The following is a 22,371-nucleotide window of genomic DNA, read 5'->3' on the forward strand; positions in this document are numbered from 1 at the left end:
ATATAAAAGAAAAAAAGACAAAACTATGTTGCTTTAAGTCAGAACAGTGATTACTGTTGGACTGACTAGAAAGGAGAGGTTTCTGGGTATTTGCTATGTTTTGTTTCTTGTGCTCATTACATGGTATTTTTACTTAGTGAAGATTCATCAAGCAGTACACTTATGATTGAGTACTTTTCCACTTGTATGTTATATTTAAGTGTATATGGGTACAATTTAAGAAATCAAAGCAATAGCTGTTACCTAAGATAAACATGCCAGATAAACTGTGACATTTAATTGTCGTCTTTGCTTACAGTTATTACACACTTTAATATTTAATAAACTATAGCAGGGTCAGCAAACTTCTATGCTATAACACGGATGAACCTCAAATATTATGCCAAATGAAAAAAGCCAGACATAAAAGGTTACATATTGTATGACTCCATTTACATAAAATGTCCAGAACAGGCAACCCCATAGAGACAGAAAGTAGATTAGTGATTGCCAGGAGCTGGGGGAAGAGCAAAATGAGGAGTGATTGCTAACAGGCGTAAAGTTTCTTTCTGGACTGATGAAATGTTCTAAAGTTAGATAGCGATGACAGCTGCAAACTCTGTGAATAAACTAAAAAGCACTGGACTATACACTTTTTACAAGGGTGAATTTTATTAACATGTGAATTATGTCTCAATAAATCTTTTTTTTAAAAAAGGGAGCAGTTGAGGTTGCCTAAAAAGTTTTGTGTGAAACAACAGGTTAAATGTCAAATATTTTAGATGCAACAGATAGCCTGTGATAAGTCACTAGGTACCACATTCTTCTCAAACTTTGTTTTTGAGATGGTGGACGTTCTATCAAAAACAAAAGTGATACTAGTGACAAGATTTCTTCCAACACTTGAATGATAAATACTAAAGTACATTCTTTTTTATGTGAAAATGTGCTTGCATGAGACTGGACCATTGCAGAGAACTAGAACTCTTTCCTAGAAGCAGTGGCCTGTCACTTCGGTTCCCTGTGCATCCTCACCACCTAACAGGGCGCCTGGCACACAGCAGACACTCAGCAGCACCCACTGAATATAAGTGCGATATTCTAGCTGCAGGCCGAGGGGGAGGCAGCGTTTGGCGACTCATCGTCACCCGTAATGCAAGTGAAAGTGTGGAACCCTCGGTGACTATTCAGAGCATTTGGTTCTTTTGTTTTTAGTAAAGTCAAGTGATTCATTTCTCTCTTTCTGTTCCAAAACAAAAGGGAAGAAAGCGTATTTTTGGCATTTATTTTCCCTCTAAATCTCGCTCTATCTCAGGAACTCGTCCAGATGGTGTTCTGCCAGAATGTTATAATCTTTAAAAATGTTATGTCATGTCTTGGGATATCTTAACATAAGTAGTCAGCCTTTACTCTCCTCTATGAAAATGCAGAGCACTATTAATTACCATTTGAAATTGTGGTAACTTCTTACCAAAGCATAAGAAGTGACTGCATTTGAATTGTGGGATAAGCACAAGAAGTGAAGAACTCAGGTTATTTTAAAAAGCAGTAACTCAGAACTTCTGGAGACAAAATAAGAAACAAGTAAAAACAAATTAATTTTTTTTTAATTTTAGAAAAGCTAATAGAGAAAACTGATCAACTGCTCACAAAAGTGAGAAATACAAACTCGAAAGAGTACACTAACTTAAAACTGCCAAATATAGAAATTTTACATAACCCCAGAATGAATGTAGGTTGTCAGCGAAGCAGCTTTGTCTCTTGGGACCAAGTTGACATGAACCAAGTTACAACAAATGCAGTATTATCTATAGTTGCATCATTTTTCCACTTCTAAGTTTTCACTTACAGAAGGGATAAGCATTTTATAGACTTTCCCCAAAAAACTTTCATTTCCAACTAAAATCAGCAGTTTTGGGGCTTTTAAGTTCTCTTATGATGAAGAGGTCTTTGTTGGTTTTTTTATAGAATTTTTTTTATCCGCACCCGAGGACATTTTTTCATTGCTTTTAGAGAGAGAGGAAGTGGGGAAGGGAGAGGTGGGGGGTGGGGGTGGGGCAGGGGGAGACATCTCAACTTGGTGGCCTCTCCGAGGCTCGCCTGCGACCCTCCAGTGCACGGGACAAGGCTCCAGCCGCACCACACTGGCCCGGGCTCGTTGGCTTTTATTAAGGGGCAACCTTCCATGCAATAAAGTTTGGGGAACTGATTTTTGAAGGCTCTGAACATTCTAAACATTGACTTGTGCTTCTATCTTCAGAGTAAGGTGATCAGTAAAACAAAGTACGTGTACAACTTTTGTTTAAAACAGCTTGGCTTTGGTGTTTTAAAATTCCCTGTGAGGCACATATCTGTGGGAGGTAGGTTTAATAAGACAGAGAGAAAAAACATTCATTTACATACAGAAGTCCTGAGACAAGAGGAAAAGAAAGCAGACCCCTGAAAGAATGTGGATCAGAAAATGCGGGGCCCTTGTGAAATAAAACACCCACACAACTGCTGACCAAGAGAGAACTAGAGAAGGCAGAGAGTTAGTGATCGAAGACACAGATTAGCTTCAAAAAAATAAAGAACAAGATAAACACTGGGAAGTCAAACATAAGTAACAGTGATAAGCAAATTGTCACCTTAGGCTCTACATCAAAAAATACCAAGAGTTTCCTGCCTCTTTTCTCAAAAAATTTTACAAATTCAGGAGTATCTCCCCTATTTTAACTTAAGGATTAAAGAAACCCACCACTCTTAAATAAAGGGAGAAGGCCAACCAAGCCACCAATGTTCCTGGCTTGCATCTTTAGTATAAAATTCCCTTTTTTGCAAATTTCTGCCCTGCTACTACCTACCTCCGGGTTCTTGAGCGTCATCTCAATGCTGGCGGCAGGCCCGAACCCTGTGAGGGATTTAATGTGGATCTGTGTAGGCAGAGGTCGCCTGCACTGGCAGTACACTGAAAATGCCATGGATTTCAAGTACTGAATGTAGAAAACTTGTTCATCCTTCATTGTCTGCAGCATGGACTGGCAAGGCACAATCTACAGACACAGACACAAACAAAACTAGAAACTGGGATCTGATCCGCTAACAACAACGTTGAAAACGAAATGCATGAATTCTTAACTTGAATGGGAGAGGAAACGAGTTCTAAAATTATAAATACCAAACATATTATACCTCAATCTTAAGTCCTTCCAGGTATATAAAATCCTGTATCCAAATATATACCAGCAATTTAAGAAGAGATACCATTCTATGAGCTAAGTCACAGTTAACTTAGAAATTACCCTGTTTCTATTTTAGCGGCAAATTCTTAATACATTGTCTCTATTCCTCAACATTTAAAAACCTGTTTTTTTAATAGATTTCTCATTTTTATAATACATAGATATAGTGTGCATGGCATCTTTGGAATTACTGTCTAATCATTTGAGAGACAAACTTCAAAACAATAAAAAACTATTAACAACCTATTCTAGTAACTTAAATTTCAATTTTTGTATAAGATGGCTGCAGTTAAAGTAACAGTAAAACAAAACCCAAACAACCAAGGCATTGTTTTTCTCCTACTATACAATTTTTAAAAAATTTATTATGCTGTAAAGCTGTCAACAGGGCAGTAAAAATGGTCACCCACTCACTGCTGAAAGAAATGTAAATAAGTATACCTTTTTGGAAAGGAATTTGGCCATGCTTATCAGTATCTATATCTAAGAATCTACTTTAAGAAATGACCTGAAAGGTGAGGAAGAGATTTTACAGAAAGATGTTTGTTATCAGTTTGTTTATGACAGTAAAAAGTGGAAGCAGATTAAGTCACTAACTGTATAGGCATGATCAAATTTGGAAGATGTGCGGTCATTAAAAATGTTGCTTTTGAAAATAACATGGAAAAGTATTCATGAATAACTTTAAGTACAAAAAGTCTATAAATTATATTTTAAAAACTATGATCTCAACTGTGTAAACAAACATACAGAAAAAGGCTAGAAATACACCAAAATGGTAATGATGGCTAAATCAAAACGGTACAAATAAAAATATTCTTTATTTTTCTGTATTTCCAATTATTTAAAAAATCATGAACTTGTATTTACTTTCATAAAAACAACAATAACAAAGGTAAAAAAAATAAACTTGTGAATACCTGGAGAATGAAAGAATTTCTCATATGCTCAGGTAAATTATCCAGCATCTCTGTGTAGCAGCGCATCAGACTCAATAGCCAAAAGTTCCCGGAAGTGGAGTCTTCCTCTGCAGTATAGGTGAAGGGGTCCACCATGTAAATGACGACAGCTGGAGGGTAGGCTTGGCTGTCTGCGGAGTCCGGTTCTGTGGGGATTCCTATTCTCTCCCTCTCTGTAACACTGCAGAGAAAGTTGCTCATGAGATGTAAAGCTAAATATAAATTACATAAAAATAAAACCAATTCTAGAGCATGCAGACACCTTGGACAATGGTTTAAGATTAAATGTAACATTAACACATGTCATATTACTGAAATGAAGGCAAACCAAGCCAGTTAAGCATCAAGATAGGAATAAATGACAGTAACTGCTTCTAAAACAGGAGATTTCTCTTTCAACTCCCCCTTTTTCCCTACGGCTATAGTCTACAAAGATGGTTCACAATATTATATTAACAGTAACAGCTTACTGCTACCCATATATTATACTCATATAATAATATTAGTATTAATAGTAATAGCTCACTGTTAAGTTGATGAGTTTAATAATGAGTTGATAAGTTAGATCACAAGTCTCAAATTTCTTAACACTGAAGCTACTGATTGACAGCTGTTACTTTCACTTGGGAAGAAAAAGAATAGATCACTTGACTGGATTTGGAGACTTGTGAGGTTGAAGAGCAAGAAGGATGTAGAAGAGCAGAGAAGGGGCCCAAGTTGAGGCTACCCACCTTGGTCAGCGAGCAACGTACCTTTCCTGTCCGTCTTGTGAGGGCTGAGAGGAGCTCTGCCCAGGCTCAGGGTCTCCACCACAGCCTATGTTCCCCTGCGCTCTATCAGCAGAACTGGCCCCAGCGCTGGGGTTCTGCCCTCCGACACTACCGCTGAATCCTGATGAAGAGGTAGTGCTCAGCTGGTTAACAGTGGGAGCAGAGGCGGATGATGAGACGGGTGGCATGGAGGAACCAGATGTGGAGCTACTTGCTGCAGGGTTCGCAGAACTGCCATTGGAGGTGGGATTAAATGCAGTGCCAGCCGAGGGAGCTGCTGATCCTGAACTTGAAGCTAAAGGTCCGGCATTCCCAGGAGTAGCTTGTCCCTGTGCTGCTGCTGGTGGGGTCTGGTATTTAGGTGGTATCAACAGGCTGCTATCGAGCTGCAGAGTGGCTAAATAAGGTGCTGAAAGAGTACATGCAGAGAGGTGACTTTAGTGAGGCTCTGCAGGATTACACAATCAAATTCAAAATGGTCACTTTAAAAAATAATATTTTATTTATTTATTTTTAGAGAGAGGGGAAGGGAGAGAAAAAGGGGAACAGGAACATCAATCTGTGGCTCCCTCTTGCATACCCCCTACTGGGTTGTGGGTCCACAACCCAGGCATGTGCCCTGACGGGGAATTGAACCAGCAACCCTTTGGTTTGCAGGCTAGCACTTAATCCACTAAGCCATACCTGCCAGGGCAAAAAAAAAAAAAAGGTCACTTTTTAAAAAAGTATGCTTTAAGGCTGCAATGCTCTGGTTATGACGCCTGAAATGCTATCTCCACAACTGAACATACGCTGCAAATATAGAAATGAACATGGAATTTATTATAAATACTGAAAAAAAAAGCTATTTAAAAAGAAAGAAAATTAATCATTTGTAACATCTTCCTTTCAGACTGACTCCATACACCATCACTGAAAAATGAGAGGCCTTCCATATATTCTACAGCCACTGAGATACATTACACTCATATGTATATATGGCTTTACAAGCTTCTTAGATTCTCGCGGGAATCTGGGATAAAAATTAAACAGTTAATGCCAAGCCATGCTGCTAAGTTTTCAAAATCATGGAGTAAATTAGTTATTAACTTCTTTAAGTAACTTTAATGGAACATTAGACAAAAGAAGCAAAATGTTGCACCCTAACAGGTTTGGGGATGGGAGGGCAGTGGATTTGGTATTTTACCTCTCAAATTCTACTTTGCCTAATCAATTCCTATTTACCTAGGTGATGGCGGCAAACTTGCGCATAAAGTTTGAGTCTGGAATGATTGTCATTCTCCTCGCTGCTCCACGGCTGGTTAAACCACTCACTCACAAGCTCATCGGTCAGCTTCTGTGCCACAGTCTTCCCCACGCGCATGATCCCATCACGTAGCACTTTGCAGATGGGCTTGTGCTGCCCAAGCCTACACATCTGATACCACAAACAAGATCATTACTTACAACAGGAACCACTGCTCTGTTTGGCACATAGCTTTAGCGAGGGAGATTCTGTACCATAAACATGGAAGCATTTTCCTTTTTCTTTTTAGTGTGACTGCATGCAACCAAACGAACATTATAAGCTGGTCCTATCTGGTAATTACTATGAACCTTGAAACAGCTGTTTGTGTCTCCAAAACCTGGACTAGCTTCTCTACAGAGAAATAAGTGTTTCTTCTGAAGAACCATCAATTTTTCTGTGCCCCAGCCCACTCCCCCTGCACAAGGGAAGGCTGCTGAGCACTACCTGATTGCTAGCGGTCAAAGAAGGATAGCCCAATCCCTGCCTGCTGAGGCTGACTGAGACATACGTCCGCTAAGACTTCCTAAACAATCCCAACTCATAATGCTTTCCCGTAAGATAACATTAACATTTTATGGGCCATCTGTTGGACCATTACAGACATTTGGCGATCACCAATACCAGAGGCCACAGAAGTGCTGGATAAGCCGGTCACTTTCTAAAAGTAAAAGGCTGTTTTAGCACGAGAATCTGTTATTAACCTCCAGGACACTAAAGGGCAGCGAGCTGATACAACTGCCAAAAGTAGGTTACTTAACTACCTGTTCACCAGCAGGAGAGCCCGTATTATTATCCCTTACTAGAGTTGATGAACTGAAGCCTTACTGGCCTTACCAAGTCCCTACAAAATTGTAAGCAGGCATGCAATACTGCCAAATGAGCAATTCTAGTAGAGTTATTAAGATCTAAAAAGATCCGGCAAGCCTTTCTATGTTTTGTTACTTATGTGAAGGCTTCATTCAAGAGAATGGCTGGGCTTTGAAATTACTTAGACAAGTTGTCTGTGTTAAGGTAAGTATGGTTTAATATTATTACGTATCCATGGGCCAGGCACTGTTTAGAAATTATTGTATCCAAGGGCTTTCTTCAAGGGCTTAATTGATGCCATTACCTAATACGTTAACATCTCCTCACTTCTTTGCAGCAACACGTAAGTTTACTACTTCATCTGTACTCTTTCTTATATTTATAGAGTGGATGCTCTGTTACGGAATATTTTTGAAATTCAACTTGGCATCTTATTTAACAACCACATTTGTAATACTTATAATATGCCTATCACAGTTCTAACCACTTTATAAAAATCTTAGCCAATGTCACCCCAATAATTTTTTTTAAAAAATACTACCTTATTATAATCTTCCCAAATATAATGATACTAGAAGTAAAAAGCACAAAGAACTTAGTGTATATGATGTGGCAGTTCCTCTTCAAAGACAGATTTGATTCTAATTTTTCAAAAGTAACATGAATTTGTGTACTAAATATATAAAATTATCTACTTGGCTCTTACTTCATTATGGTTATTACATTATTAACCTGTACCACAATCTTAGTTATCAAGGTGAATGTAGTGTTAAATAAAACATAACAGGGACATAATTCATTAAACTTATCTTTCAATTTAGAAGTTTTCAAGCTAAACGTTTTATACAGTTTTCAGGAACTTCCCCCTTCTCCCAGCCCCCGTGAAAGGAGTAGATGTGCCTTCTTTTTGTAAAGCTCATTTTCTGAACAGTCACTTTCACTTGGTGAATAATACTTTTATCTTTTATTCTTTTTTAAAGATCTTATTTATTTCCTTAGGGGACGGAGAGATACATCGATCGGTTGCCTCTCGCACACACCCAGACCAGAGACTGAACCCACAACCCAGGCATGTGCCCTGACAGGGAACCAACCAGCAACCTTTTGCTTTGAGGGATGCCACCCAGACAACTGAGCCACACCGATCAGAGCAACACTTTTAAATCTGAACACATAAATGGGGAAAACAGCAAGAGGACTTTAAGATATGTGGTAAGGGCTGGTAGAGGAAAGTCTTCTAAATCTAATAAAATATAAAGCCAAGATGGGAAAACAATTTACTTCTAGAAAAACTTAATTCTATCCTTTATCCTCCAACTAATTGCAAGTTTTCTCTGAGATCTATTTTGAAGATATTTATTCTTTTAAATTTAATCATAACCAGAAACAACCTGAGGACTCATGCTATAAAAACTACGTCCAGACCTCTCACCTCATATACAGCGCTCAAGTCCCTGAAGAAAGTTTTGGCTCCTTCGAGCAAGGCCTCATTTTCTGGACACACCACAATATAGGCAACATCACGGTGGCCCCCATACGGGTCCAACAACAGCCTCTCCCAAAATGGCAAGGAGAACGGCGAGATGGTGAGGAAGTCCTTGTCATAGCCTACCAGCAGAGTGGGGATCGGCAACGGCTCAGGAGATTCTTCTGAACCTGAAACAACACTGCAGTTTAGGAAGGTGCCTGACAGTCTGTTAGCCACAACCTGAACAATATAGATGCTCCCGGCACATCAGTCTTAATTCTGGCATCAGACGCTTCATTGTACTCTGAGCATCATGTACTCAGGTCGACATGATACTCTTAAAAGTATTTTCCAAACCCTCGCATTAAACGGCCCCTGATAAAGAACTTAACCAAATGAGTCAGAGCATGGCTACAAAGGTTCAGTAAAACCAGAGGGCAGAGTGAAACAAGTTAAAGTTCCTTTTCCAAGAAGCATTATGTCACTTCCTTTGTTCCTGACTATGAAGAAGTTCATTCAAATGAAAATGCATAAGGATCAGGAAGATGAAACTCTAATAAAAATACTCCACTTAGGGATTATCTTCCTCATTGACCCTGAGGACCAATGTTTAGAAAACTTACTTCAATACTGACTTTAGGAAAACAAAGAGAATATAAAACTTTAAAGTCATCAAGAAAAAGATTCCATTTTGTCAGTGAAGCAAGGACTCGATAGTAACTAAAGCTGCTTTTCATGAAACAAAAAGATGAGCAGGAGCTCAGCAGGGAAGGACCGTACCGTAGGTGCCCCGGCCTGCCATTTTGTGGAACTGCTGCCAGGTGAGCGGCCCCTGCACGTGCTGGATGTTCTCCCAGGTCCTGCCCGTGCGTTTCTTTTGGATGGCGTCTTGGAGAAAGGGCTGCAGGGACAACAGCATACGGACCACGTCTTGGGAGGAGAGCATGCTGATGTCTAGCACTGGAACAGACATTAAATGAAAAGAAACAAAAATCATAAAGGGAGACTAGATTGGTCCTCTCTCTTGCCATCATTTTGGACATCCATGACAAAGACATTGGTGGAAGAATCTATTTTTAGTAGATTCTAAAATACTTAAGAGCCAGGAGGAAAGATATTCTTGCACTGAAGTAGAAAAAGTAATTTATTATTGGAAATAATACAAGGGAAAATAGGTTACTCTATATAAATAAAGAGGTTAACTGTAGAACTGCTTAAAAGTGGAAAGATGGATAGACCTGACTTGTTAAAATCATACAACCTGTTTCCAAGGATGCTCACAAGAGAGCTGCAAACGTTTCTTAATTATTGTATAGCCTTAACTTACAAACATCAATGGTTTGATTATGTGGTAAGTGGGAAAAGGGAAAAGCTTTTGGAAACTTTAAAAAATGTTCTTACTATAAAATATTTCCACACAATACAAAATGTGTGACGGAAAAGAAACCCTTCAACGCAGAGAGAAGCATATGAAAACATGGCAGAAGCAACAACAGGACAGTATCCAGAGGAAGGGAGGGGACTCATAGTTTCAGAACAAATGTCCCCTTGCTGGCAGGAGGGATTCTTAACCTAGAATTTGAAAAAACACCTGACACTATGCAAAACTGCATGCACACATGCATGAACATATGTTTATATGTTTCCCAGGAGAGAAGGTCCATAATGCTCATTAAATTCTCAAAACGATCTAAAGAACTAATTAAGTTCAAGGTGATCGGCTATGAATCTACACAGCTGGGTTCCTTAAGACCATTCTTTCCTCTTACTTGTCTAGCTGATTGGGAAAGGGTACATGCCCTTTCCCTAGGTAAATCTAAGGCTTACCTATGAAAAAATCTGAAACACAGGGTGCTTAGGGGTCTTAAGGCATTTTAAGATTATGTCCTTTAATCAAACACAGGTAACAAACTGATGGGACCACACAGTTGGGTTTTTTTTTAAATTTTGAGTAATTTTCTCCAGGAAATCTCATGCAAAAATCTACATCTCTAGCTTTTCTTTAAATAAAACTGGGAGACCTGGCAACCCTGGGGCTGAGACCATATTCCTGCACGATCACCTCTTGCTGGAGCAGAGGAGGGACCAACCCTTCAGACAGTTCTCCTCGGTCCTCTCTGCTGTCTGCCTGAGACTGAAGCAGTGTTAATCATCTTTACTCTCAAGCCTGTGCTTCTCTTTTTTCTTACAAGTAAAGAAAACAGTAAAGGATTTCTTGCACCCACAGCTTTATCAAAAGCAGGAAAATGACAGACCAAGAGAACCAGATTAAAAGCAGAAAAACTGCCTGTGAACTCTATTCCTGTGCATAGAGAACAGAATGTGTGCTGTGGAAGGAGACAATTCGGGGCACTGCTTCTTGCAAATCTGGCTCCCTGCGTCATTCATTTACATGATGTCTGGTACCTCCAAGCACCTGAATTTGGAACCCACCCCTCCCCTGCAACAAAAGGTGCTTTTCTTCATATCCAAAAGTGTCACTACTGTTCCTCCACACAGGCTGCTTTTCTGTCCGGAGGCCACTATCTAGTAAAAGGGACATCAAGATAATCAGCCACATTTCTTTAGGGGAAAGAATGTACTTTATTTCATAAATTCATCCAGGAGATATAACTAAAGGCCTGTAAGTACAGGGCAAGCTGCTTAAACCTAAGCAGTCATAAAAATGAGTATGACTTTTGAGTAATTCCTTAGGAGTCTCCACGTCCAAGAAGTGTCCCTCCTTGGCCAGCTCAGAAAGCACCTGTCTTTCCCTACTCCACGGATCTTTGTCTTCTGGGCATACTTTATTATTCCAGCGCTCAAACTGTACCTAAGAAGCCAGCACAACCTTCGCCCCTACAAGCCTGGAGCAGAGTCTGCGTTTCATTCGCGTAATCCCTCTAGCCTGGCCTCCGTTCCCCTCATTCCACTGAAGCAGCTCTCACTGTCTGTGCAAGACTGCCCTTACCTTAAAAGCTCAGCTGCATTTTAATGCTTGTTGACCACTCTCTCCTTCTTGAAATGTGGTGACTTGGCAGAAGTCAGCAAAGCCTGTCCCAGGCCCTCCCCTTGTTCTACACTTTCCTCCTCCCCAGTGCCTCTGACGTGTTATCTGTATGACCACTACTCTTTCTCCTCTGAGTTTCAGGCTCGTCAAGTCCCAAATGTCTACCTGACGTTTGCACCCAGATATCTCAAAACAATCTTTACAATTTCCAAAACTCAATCAATGAACTCTCTCCTCAGACCTGGTCTTCCTCCAATCTACTTACCTCTGACCACCACCACTGTCTGTCCAGGTATACAAGTCTCAAATCTGGGTGTCTTCCTTAACATCTTGCTCTCTCCCTAAGCCCCCAAAATTCAACCAATTACCAAGTCCTGCAGCGCTACTTCCTAAACATTTTTTGAATGTTTCCACGTCTCCATTCACTTTGCTAAGGCACTAATCAAGCCACTGTTTCTTACCTGGTCAACTATAATACCCTCCTAGTGTCCCAAACCCATTTTCTAGTTCACAGCCCTCATCAGGGTAAGAATGCTTTTTAAAAAAAAAAACAAACCAAAAAACACACACACACAAAATCTGATGTCAATGCCTCTTCATAAAACCCATCAAGACTTGTTAGGACTCTATGAACGAAGACCCAAGGGCCAACATGTCTCCAAAGGCTCTTGGTAATCTAGCCCCTGCTGGCCTCTATTCATTTCTTTGAAAGCCCCAAGCTCTACATAACTCTGGGCCATCACACTTGCCACTCCTTCTGCTCCTTCTGCCTGGGACACAATTCCTTGCTTCTTATTCTCTTTACCCAGTTAATCTGTATTCATCGTTGTGACTGCAAATGTTCCTACCTCTTCCAGGAATTCTTCCCGGACCTCCAGCCCAGGGTGGTTCTCCTACTCCTTGCCTTCACCATTTGCAACAGTTTGTAACAACATGCTTCTGTGTAATGTCCATTTTCCCTAATACATTAGAAACTCCCCCGAGGACAGGTACCTTGTTTGTTTCAGTCACGATTTTAACCCCCAGGACGCACCACATTACTGATAGTGAATGAATGAGCAAAGGAGAGAGCAAGCTGCCTGGCGCTCTCAGAGTTCCCCTCCAAAAATGTTTGTCAAGGGGAGCTTTTAATAATAGGAGGGCCAATGACATGGCCCAGTAACCGCAACACAAAGTCAAATGTGATCATTGTTATAAGAGATAGAAAATATTGAAAAACAGGAAGAAGGAGAAAATACAGTCACTGAGGCTATAATCTATGCATGGTTCTAATGTAGCATGGACACCTGACCTAGAAGAATGAGTGGATTTAAACATGAAAGGTTGTGTGAATTATCAGTCTGTATACTCTTCACGACTTAGACACTCTGCAGTCACAGGTTTCCATTATGAAATGCCTGTAGGAGTTAATACAGGAGGAAATTTTCACAAAGTGGTTACTCCTGTCCACAGGTGTTTCGATGTAAAACATTCCCCCAGTCCTTGAAATTAGGATGATATTGACACAGCTCATATTTTGGTTGTCTTATTTTTTAAGAAATGAAATTTAAAACTTTGTCAGAGAACAAAGAAAATGTGTAAGCTATCACACCAAGACCCTCTCCAAAACGCACCTGTATCCTGGGACACCTACCGTTGCTATGAGGCCAAGAGTGCACAGTGGCACTTCTCACCAGCGCTTCATCCACTTTCCCACCCGTGGGATTGTCCACATACTGCCGGCCCTGCTCCAGGGCGTTAAAGCATTCCGTCCAGTAATCATTGTTATCTGCCTGCACCCGATCATAACTCCAGCTCACGCAGGGAAGAGTTTGGCGATTGTTAGAGGAAATGTAGTCCAGGAAACTCAGTGAAGCAAAAGGTTGTGTGTGTTGGTTCTGGAGGAGGAGGAGAAGGCTTACAGGTGGCTCCAGGGGTTTTCTGGCTGCCTCCATCTGAGGAAGGAAGGTGGTCTGACACATCATTAAGCGCCTCTCTGCAGCCTGACCGATATCAGAATTCTTCCCAAAAATATCCAACTCATCTTCCAGGAAGAGTCCTGAATTGTAGCCAAGTTTGCGATTCATAATCGCACTAAACCCACAGGTACAGCGGTACTGGTCCTCGTTGGAAGAATCGGGGATGTAAAGCCCGACATCTGCTCCTTTGATATTCATGTTGCAGGCACAGATGCAACAGCTGTCAAAGTTTCTGTCTTTAAAGATATTCATCACAGAATCAGAGAGAATCAGGGTGACATAGAGACTGTGGGCTTCAGGGATTGGCTGCATGGTGGCAGGCTCCACAGAGTTAAGGGGCCGCGTGGTAGAGGGGGTAGAGGCTGGTGACCCCTGGTCGGTGCTGTCATATTTAACAGACCCTTGACCACTGGCAGTGCCCCCACCTCTGGGAGTTCTTGGGGTCCTGGGGGTTCGTGGCGTGGGGACAGAGAAGCGAGGGGTTGCTGGCGATGGCAAAACTCCTGCTCCACTGTTGCTGGCCGGGGCAGCGCTGTTCAACGTCACGGGTGTGTTCATCTGCGGTGTGTTCAGATAGTCTGGGTCTGCTAGGCTCCCGACACTAGGCACATTGCTGCAACAGCACCAAGTGAGAATCAGAGGCCTGCCACAGATGCTGGGATGCACATGTGTCACCCTGACCTGGCCTGTGCATTTCTTAGCGCTTATGCTTGCTATTACTTGGTATACTCAAATTTCTCTTAAAAAAAAAAAAAAAAAAAAAAGGAGGATTCAACGGAGTCAATGTAGTATGTGGGAAAGCAAAAAGCAAGGAATGAGGAATAAATCATTTTCCTTCTACTCATTTCACATTTAAGCAGTCCTCATCTTAATCTTTTGAGGGAACTTTTAGTATTTTTACAGAAAACATGATGCTGGGTTTGGTCAATGTAATTCTGAAAAAATGATGACTACTAAATGGAACTTTAACACATGCGTTCAGATGCTAAATTAGCTAGAAGACCATAGGATGAAATTTCCATCTAATTTGCAATTACATTTTTGTCATTTTTTGAAATTGAAAGTCTGCTGGCGTACTTGTTCTCTGAGGCTATAATCTATATATGATTCTAAAGTAGTTATAATCAAATGCACATGAAAATTTAACATTTTTCTAACTTTCAAAATGCAGTCCTATCTAGGCTTGCATTTTAATAGTAATGTGTGACCATGAGGGAATTCTATTTTAGGAAATCCACTGGCCGGTACTACATTATAATAAATAAAAATATATATGCTGTTAAGAGGTGTCAGTATTAATTAGATGGTGGCACAAAAATACACATATTGTATTATAATTTCCAAACCTGTAAGATTTCTGTGGGGTGAAAGGCAATTCTAGTTCACTTATTAATTTCAATATGCTATGTATTACCTATAGCACAATTACTTTTAGTTCCTAGGCTTGATAGGACTGTGCTATTTTCTCGTAAGTAATGGCTTCTTTTTGGAATAACCACATGGAAAACAGAACAGTATCTGCAATGTCTGCTGTTTTATTACTGCAGAAAATTTTCTTGATGTACATTCTTAAAGATACATGTAAACCAGCACATGAGACCATTCTTTCTGATTAGAAAGTATCAAAAGAACACGGCTTTTGTTTAATGCTTGGTATCCTTTTGAAAGCTATTAATAATGTGCTTAAACTAATGTTCCTCCAATAAACTACATATTCATAAAGTAATGGCTCTTCAAATAATTTTCTTGTGATTTTTAATTAGCTATGCCTAAACGACCAGCCTGAAAATCCAAATCAGGCTCTCTAAAGAAATTTTAAATCAGAGGCACAATGGTATTTTTGAGCACAGATAAAAAATGACCCAGAAACCTTGATTAGCAATCACTGCTATCTCTGAGACCAAAATAATGTAAAAATGATCTTTACTCTAATTGGACTCCTTTCAAATTTTCCTGTTCAACAAATTCTAAAATTATTATGCGGTTCTGATCAGAAAAGGAACTATGACTACTAACTGAAAAACCTTTATAAATAATTAATTGCTCCCTAGGTAGTAAGAATGGTTTAGTCTGTATAGTAACCTTATTTCTCACAGTCAATAAAAATGAACTGAGTACCAGCCCTATACTAGATGCTGGATATTCAACAGTGAAAAAGAGGAAGAAAAGTTTGCTCACAGCGACTGTGATAGGCATCATGCAAATGAGTGCTGGTACGCTGAGTGTGACAAGCATGTGTGTGGTGGGGGCGGGGTGGGGGGGGACATCCAGAGTGATGGAGACACAGCAGGAGGATTTTGCATACTCCAGAACTGTGCTGTTCTGTGCAATAAGGCAGGCACTAACCCCGTGTGCTAAATTTAAATTCACTTAAATAAAACTAAAAATTCAGTCTGGATCTCAACTAGCCACATTTCACGTGAGACAGAGCTACACCATGAGGGTTGTAGATGCCGCACTGGAAAGATAGATACAAAACAAAGAAAGTTCTATGAACAGTGGCAGTTTAGAATATCAAGACTCTTTAGATGGCAAGTAATACATTTAGTAGATCTAAACAATGATCTAAATTATTATTTAAAACTATCATAAAGCGCAGGGTTTCATGTCAGTTTTTTGTGTGGTTTTTTTTTTAGGAGCCTATGTATGTCAGAGATTCACCTGTCAAATGGGTTTCTGAAGGTGCTGCATCGCCTGCGTGCCAGCCCCTTGTGAGCTGGCCACACAAGTCTATAATTAAATAAGCTACAGCAGAACTGGAGCACAGCCCCAGAAGACAAGCCAGGGACTCATATGCCTTCCCAGTGCTGGTGAGTTGTTATTTCCACAATACTTTGACAACCATTAGTTGTTGCAGCCTTTCAAAAATCTGCGTGAGAGGCAGGGCAGGATGATCCATTTTAAAGAAGGGAAGACAGGTAAAATGGTCACTCAAGGTCATACATAAAAAACAAAAAAGACAGAGTCCTCTGAGGGTTCTATGACATTCTAGTGATATCTTCCCAGGAATACGAAATACTGCTTCACTGTCCCAGTTTTTCATTCTAATACTGACTTTACATACATAAGCATAAAGCCCATTTAAAGCATTAAAGCTGATATCATCAAGATGGTTTTCTACAGTCACAAATAAGTACCCTACAGACTGGATCTGGACCACAAATTTGTCTTATTGCCTCTTAAAATGCCACTTTGAATTAACTGACAACAAATTTTGAATTAACTGTCAACATATTTAAAAAGGAAATTTACACAAAAATCTAGCCCTCTAGTCTCCCACTTTCCTCCCTGAACAACTGGCTGCAATTAAATAGCAAATATCCCTTTAAATGGTATGTACTCTCAACAGCTCATCACAGACCCTGGCACCTGCTGTCCCTCACAATCCTCACAAAGACACTGAGCATCAACAGCACCAAGTCTTTTGTTTATCTAGTCCATTTAATCCCCATATTGCTTAGCTGTTCCCAACAGAAATTGGAGTTTGTGGCCTTGTACTCAATAGCATTTAAATTACTTTATTAGGAAGTTATTAATTATATAGGAAACTGATTCTACACTATTGATTTAAGTACCACTTTCTGTATGTAAGTACCACAGTATGAAATTGGTCCAGGATGCAATAAATACCTCCTTTTCCTTCCCCCATACCACAATTCTGTTGCTGCTTTCTTACATGATGTGGGGTCAGTGACGGAGACACTGTCTACGTTAATACTTTGTTTTAAAGGGTCTTAAGTAAAAACATTTAAAAATCACCAATTTACATAAAACAAAGTACTTGCCATCATCCCCCTCAAAATATTACCAAATGAATCTAGTGCTTGATTTTGTAGTAACCACTGATTTGACATTGAATGAGTATGAATGCCATGATTCTCTACAAAAATAATCTTAATTTCTACATATATATGAAATTTGGTTTAGAAAATAATGCACATTTTCAACACAAAATAATGTGCACAAAAACATGAATGGCCAATACAAGTTTCAAATAATATACTACTGCCATCATTTTTAATAAATACTTAGTTGAGATAAAAATCGCACTGAGTGCAGCACATACTTGTAGCCATCTCTAATGAAAGTGGCTGCAGGTGGCATGGGCAGTTGTTCAATTTTAGGAGGAATTGCCCATGAAGGCCGAAACAGACAGGCATCAGGTATCTTCAGAGGTAGCAGGCACTGGCTCGGCAACATCTTCAGTGGAGCAAACATGGAGGACCCCACAAAAGGTTGAAAAGCTGGAACTCTGTGCACATATGAGAAGTCCTGCAACGACAAGGTGAGCTTGGTGACGCTGGTAAACGACTTGGGACACAGCACGGTAGGGACAAAAACGTTTGTAACTCAGAATTTCTCTTATCTGATCAGTAGAAAATGCTAATGCCAAAATTTTGAATTAATCAAAAGACACTATAATTAATACACCAAGCAATGTACCTCATGATCCAATTCAGAGAATTCTCGGCAACTTATGTGTATGTGGCATAAAGACAGTATTGTTTTAAACAAGATGTAGTGAATTTGCTTGAAAATAACTCTGGCTTGGTAAAGTTAATATAGTGGCAATTACCTTTATTTCCTCTGGCTTGGGACTTCCCAAGCCATCTTCCACCTCCATTTTGAATTCAGTGAGCTGTGCTGAAACCATACTGACCATAGGACTCTCCATCATGCCTAATGCTGTCACTGTCTCTGAACTGATTCCGTCTTTATAATTCATCACAGGAGAAAATGCAGGGTGCTGTTCCAAAGAAGGAGGGGTGGGGAACATCCTTTGCAGGTCTGCAACTGCTGAAAGAAAGAAAGGAAGGAAGGGAGGAGAGGGGAGGGGAGGGGAGGGGAGGGAGGGAAGGGAGGGAGGGAGGGAGGGAGGGAGGGAGGGAGGGAGGAGGGAGGGGAGTGAGGGAAGGAGGGAAGAGAAGAAAAAAGAAAGAAACCATTTTTTTAAACAGGCAGGACTTATTAAAAAAAAAAAAAAATCCCAGTTCATAGCCAGGAACCCTATTTGGCATTGGAAGTAATGCTAAATGAATGATCAGATTAGTCACACAACAGAATATTAATAATGGAAGTCTCAGAGAAGAAGGCCATCAGCAGAAAGGTACACTTCTCTGAAACTTTATCACTATTCTCTTGATCCTTTAGGTCTATTAAGGGTGTTCAACCTGCAGCCCAGGATGACTATGAATGCGGCCCAATGCGAAATCGTAAATTTACTTAAAAACTTTTTTTGCTCATCAGTTTTCATTAGTGTTTGTGTAGTGTGTGGCCCAAGACAGCTCTTCTTCCAGTGTGGCCCAGAGATGCCAAAAGGCTGGATACCCCTTTAGGATTTGGCCTCACATTAACGAAGTGAACAAAGTGTACATACTTTTTTCTTTCAACAATTGATTCCCTGAGAAGTCTAAGAAGCTGGAAGCAACTGGAGGGAGTAACCGCTTTATTAAAAGTTCTATCACTATTACAAGTATGTATGAAATATTTCAGAAATATATAATAATTGTTATGCAGCAAATTTTACATAGAAAAATCCACCAAGCACTTGTATTTTAGAAAAGAAAAATTGCTTAAAGCTATAATGATGGTTTTTATGTAGTAGGATTACTCAGCTAGTTTGACATATCCACAACATTCACTGTTCTTTGAGAAAATGGTTCCACACTCTTTCCAAATTGACATTAAAATTAAACTTCATAGTTAGGACTAACAAACCTACCTAGAACCGAAAGACGATTTACTGAGAACTGAGAAAAAAAGTATCTTTCAAGAAATACTGAGAAAAATCCATTTAAAAAATTATTTTAATGCCCTAGGTTAACCATTATCAACAGTAACTCATCAAGGCACTGATTCTTAAAAGCAGGAGTATATATAATGTAATGCAAGTTGTGGTTGTGAAATATGGCCACTAGGGGGTGCCCTGTACAGCAAATTCACTTATAAATCTGGGGCCACAAGTTTGAGTCAGTGATTTGGAATGGCATCCGATGTCCTAATTTCCAATCGTATTGCTGTTTCTAGCAACCTCAACATTTAAACAAGCAAATAGTAGCCACTGAATAGATGATGATGTGACTTCTAGCTCTGAATCAGAAATTAATAAAGAATAACTGCACCACGCTCTCCCCTGGGCTAGAGTCTAAGGCACAGCTGTCTAAATGAGAAGCAGTTCCACAATCCAGGTGCTCCCAGTGCAGCACTGGTATGCTCTCGTGGCGTCCTCTCTAGGGACCTCAGATCCTTCATCTAAAAAGGAAGGCTTGATTAGATGTGTGATTCTCACCAGGCTTTGCTTCATTCTTTTGTCTTATAGGGGGAGGGGGAAGCCTCCACATAGGCACACAGAGGCAGAAAAGTGTTGAGCACCTCTGGATTCAATGATTTTTACAATGTTTCCTAGTTAAACAATTATGTAATTCTGAATAATTTACCCTTTCTTGGTCTCAGGTACTTAACTTGATATTACTAGTTGTTACTTGCTATATACCTAGTTGTTACTGCATGTTGCTTTCTTCTTCATTACAATGAAGGATGAATAATTATGGACCTGTACCTGTCCAACTCCGAATCCACTAGCCACATGCGTCTACAGAGCACTCAGAATGGGCCTTGTCCAAAGTGAGATGTGCCCGCGTATGTAAAATATACACCAGGTTCCAAGGAGTTAGTACAAAGAAGAATGTAAAATATCTCAGTATCTTTTATACTGATTGCTTTTACACTGATACTTGTAAGATGACAGTATTTTGGATACTGTCATTATTTAATATGTATTATTAAAGTTAATTTAATATTTTTTAAAAATACAAGTAGTATAAAATTTAAAATAGCTTGCGTGTATCTCACTGGTGGCTCACCCTGTATTTCTATTAGATGGTGCTGTTCTAGACATTAAATTTCATGTCTGTCTCTCTACCCCAACATACAATAAAGCTACTGCCATGCTATTTTCATTGTCCTGTCTTGGGAGGAAATACTGTGTATATACCCACATACACATACTTCTGTACACATGAAAATAACCTTCTTAAATCTTACATATCTGTATTTTCCTGATGTTAATATGTTTGTTACATTTCAAATTCAATGACTTTTATCAAACTGTACTTTAACAAAATATTGAGTAGCTTCCTTTTAAAACAATTTGATTTTGAATAAAAATGAGGGAAATAAGAGAGTACACCATATACTTTACTGGGCAATGACAGTAACCAGAAGGATGGCTTGTGAATGAATAATCTTGGACAAGTTATCAGACATGTTAACATGTAACATCACTGCATATCACTTAATGTCAAAAAGATAGAGGATTAACTAGTTTAATACAAGAAAAAAAATTCACTCATCTGACATATTCCATATGTATCTACTTTAACACTGGTTCTTTTAATCTGTGAGTTCCATGTTTGTAAAATTCTGCAGTGCAGAGTAATAAAAAAAGAAAAATGTTTAATTAAAAAAACTACAGCAACTGGCTGGCTATCATTATTCATTTCCATACATGTCATGCTTGAGAAAGCCTTGCATATTTAAAAAAGCTATGGATCCACTAAAGCTGTCAAAACCCAATCTCTGTATTTTCACACTTCTACATTTCAGTAAATCAGCTCCACATTTATAGGTTCATAAAACTTTTTGACTCATCCCTATGACATGGTGGTTTTTCCCCTCAATTTGTTCTCATTACCAGCTAAAGTTAATGAGAAGGTATTAAAGAATGATTTGCAATGGGATTATGTTTCTGCTTCATAGTATCCATACAAGCTACGTTGACTTTCTTTTCTTCTGTAGAATAATGTGGTTTCTTGGGGTAAAGAATAAGTAGAAAAAAGGAAGTTTCTCTTCTTGTCAGCATACATAATATTGATCTCAAAAGGAAACACAAAAACTTCAGTATAAATCAGGAAAAAACCCCACAGAAAACAAACAGTACTCATCCTTGTGTGAATTAATTTATGAAAATTAAAACATTTTACAGAAGCTCTTATAGTGGAATATTGCTCTGAAAAATTACTCTGTGCTAGGAAAAGGGCTATTAGAAAAACAAACACTGAACATGTTTTCCACATTTTAGACATAAAAGTTAATCCCTAATTTGAAAACAAAGGGCCAAGGAATTCAAATTAAGATGGTCTTTTAGCTGCCTGCCATCTTAGGGATGCCAATTTATACAAGTTTAATTCACAGTTAATATTTTGTTAAAAGGAAATAAAAAAAGGAGAGGGTTCTCAGATAAGGCACCACTGAGTACGATATTACATGTATGTTACAAGCAGTAAGCCAAAGCTCGATTTCCTTTTCTTACTTGGTGGGTAAGGAACAGCAGCTCTTCCATCCTTCCCAAGAGGTCGGTCTTCAGTCCCAACCGTAGGCATTTTTGATGAACGAAGTGCAGGTGACACAGCCTAAAAAGAGAAAAGATGATCCCTTATTAAGTGCTCACCTGGTGAACTTCTAACAATACCAGAAAACAGTGAAACAAAGGAGATGGTTACAAGCTTCTCAACTACAAGGACCTGGGTGCCGGAGTCTTCTCGCTCCGGTGAGGGCAGACAGCACCCTCAAAGCAGAGCCCGCAGGTCTCAGCAAGCCTTCCCTCCCAGATCACCAGAGGAGGGGATTCAGGGACGCAACAATTACACTAGGGCGGTGCCTTCACCGAACAATTGGCTGTCAGTCTGGTTTCCCCTGTTTGGGAGAAAGCTGCTAGAAGAGATGCCTCAAACTCTCTCAAACAATTATTCTTTTACTTTTTACCACACACACAAAAAGGTGTATCTTCTGCTCCTATGTTCAGTTACTGTTCATCTTCATAAAAAAAATAACCCTATCTCATAAAATATTGAAATATACACAGAAGGATTTGTTATTCAAAACAAATTCTCTTAGTAGGCAAGATTATCTGTAACAACTCAAATAAATTGGT

At 39.5% G+C, this 22,371-nt stretch overlaps 1 protein-coding gene across 3 annotated transcripts in view; it reads right to left on the reverse strand.

The window, feature by feature from the left end:
• The window catches only part of MED13L (mediator complex subunit 13L), a 253,538-nt gene that overhangs the window by 15,828 nt on the left and 215,339 nt on the right, over positions 1-22,371 (reverse strand). For 2 of the 3 annotated variants that reach the window (XM_054594116.1, XM_054594118.1), the window contains 10 exons: positions 21,751-21,850; positions 18,016-18,236; positions 17,506-17,711; positions 13,115-14,052; positions 9,273-9,452; positions 8,457-8,680; positions 6,154-6,346; positions 4,912-5,338; positions 4,121-4,340; positions 2,823-3,011 (listed from right to left, as the gene is read on the reverse strand). In XM_054594116.1, coding sequence (XP_054450091.1) covers positions 2,823-3,011; positions 4,121-4,340; positions 4,912-5,338; positions 6,154-6,346; positions 8,457-8,680; positions 9,273-9,452; positions 13,115-14,052; positions 17,506-17,711; positions 18,016-18,236; positions 21,751-21,850 — 2,898 coding nt within the window. The remainder of the gene's footprint in view (positions 1-2,822; positions 3,012-4,120; positions 4,341-4,911; positions 5,339-6,153; positions 6,347-8,456; positions 8,681-9,272; positions 9,453-13,114; positions 14,053-17,505; positions 17,712-18,015; positions 18,237-21,750; positions 21,851-22,371) is intronic. The other variant, XM_054594117.1, reaches the window with a different exon arrangement.

The sequence above is a fragment of the Pteronotus mesoamericanus genome, unplaced genomic scaffold (assembly GCF_021234165.1).
Source record: "Pteronotus mesoamericanus isolate MK-2021 breed Mesoamerican mustached bat unplaced genomic scaffold, CSHL_Meso_final scaffold_507, whole genome shotgun sequence".
NCBI lineage: Eukaryota > Metazoa > Chordata > Mammalia > Chiroptera > Mormoopidae > Pteronotus > Pteronotus mesoamericanus.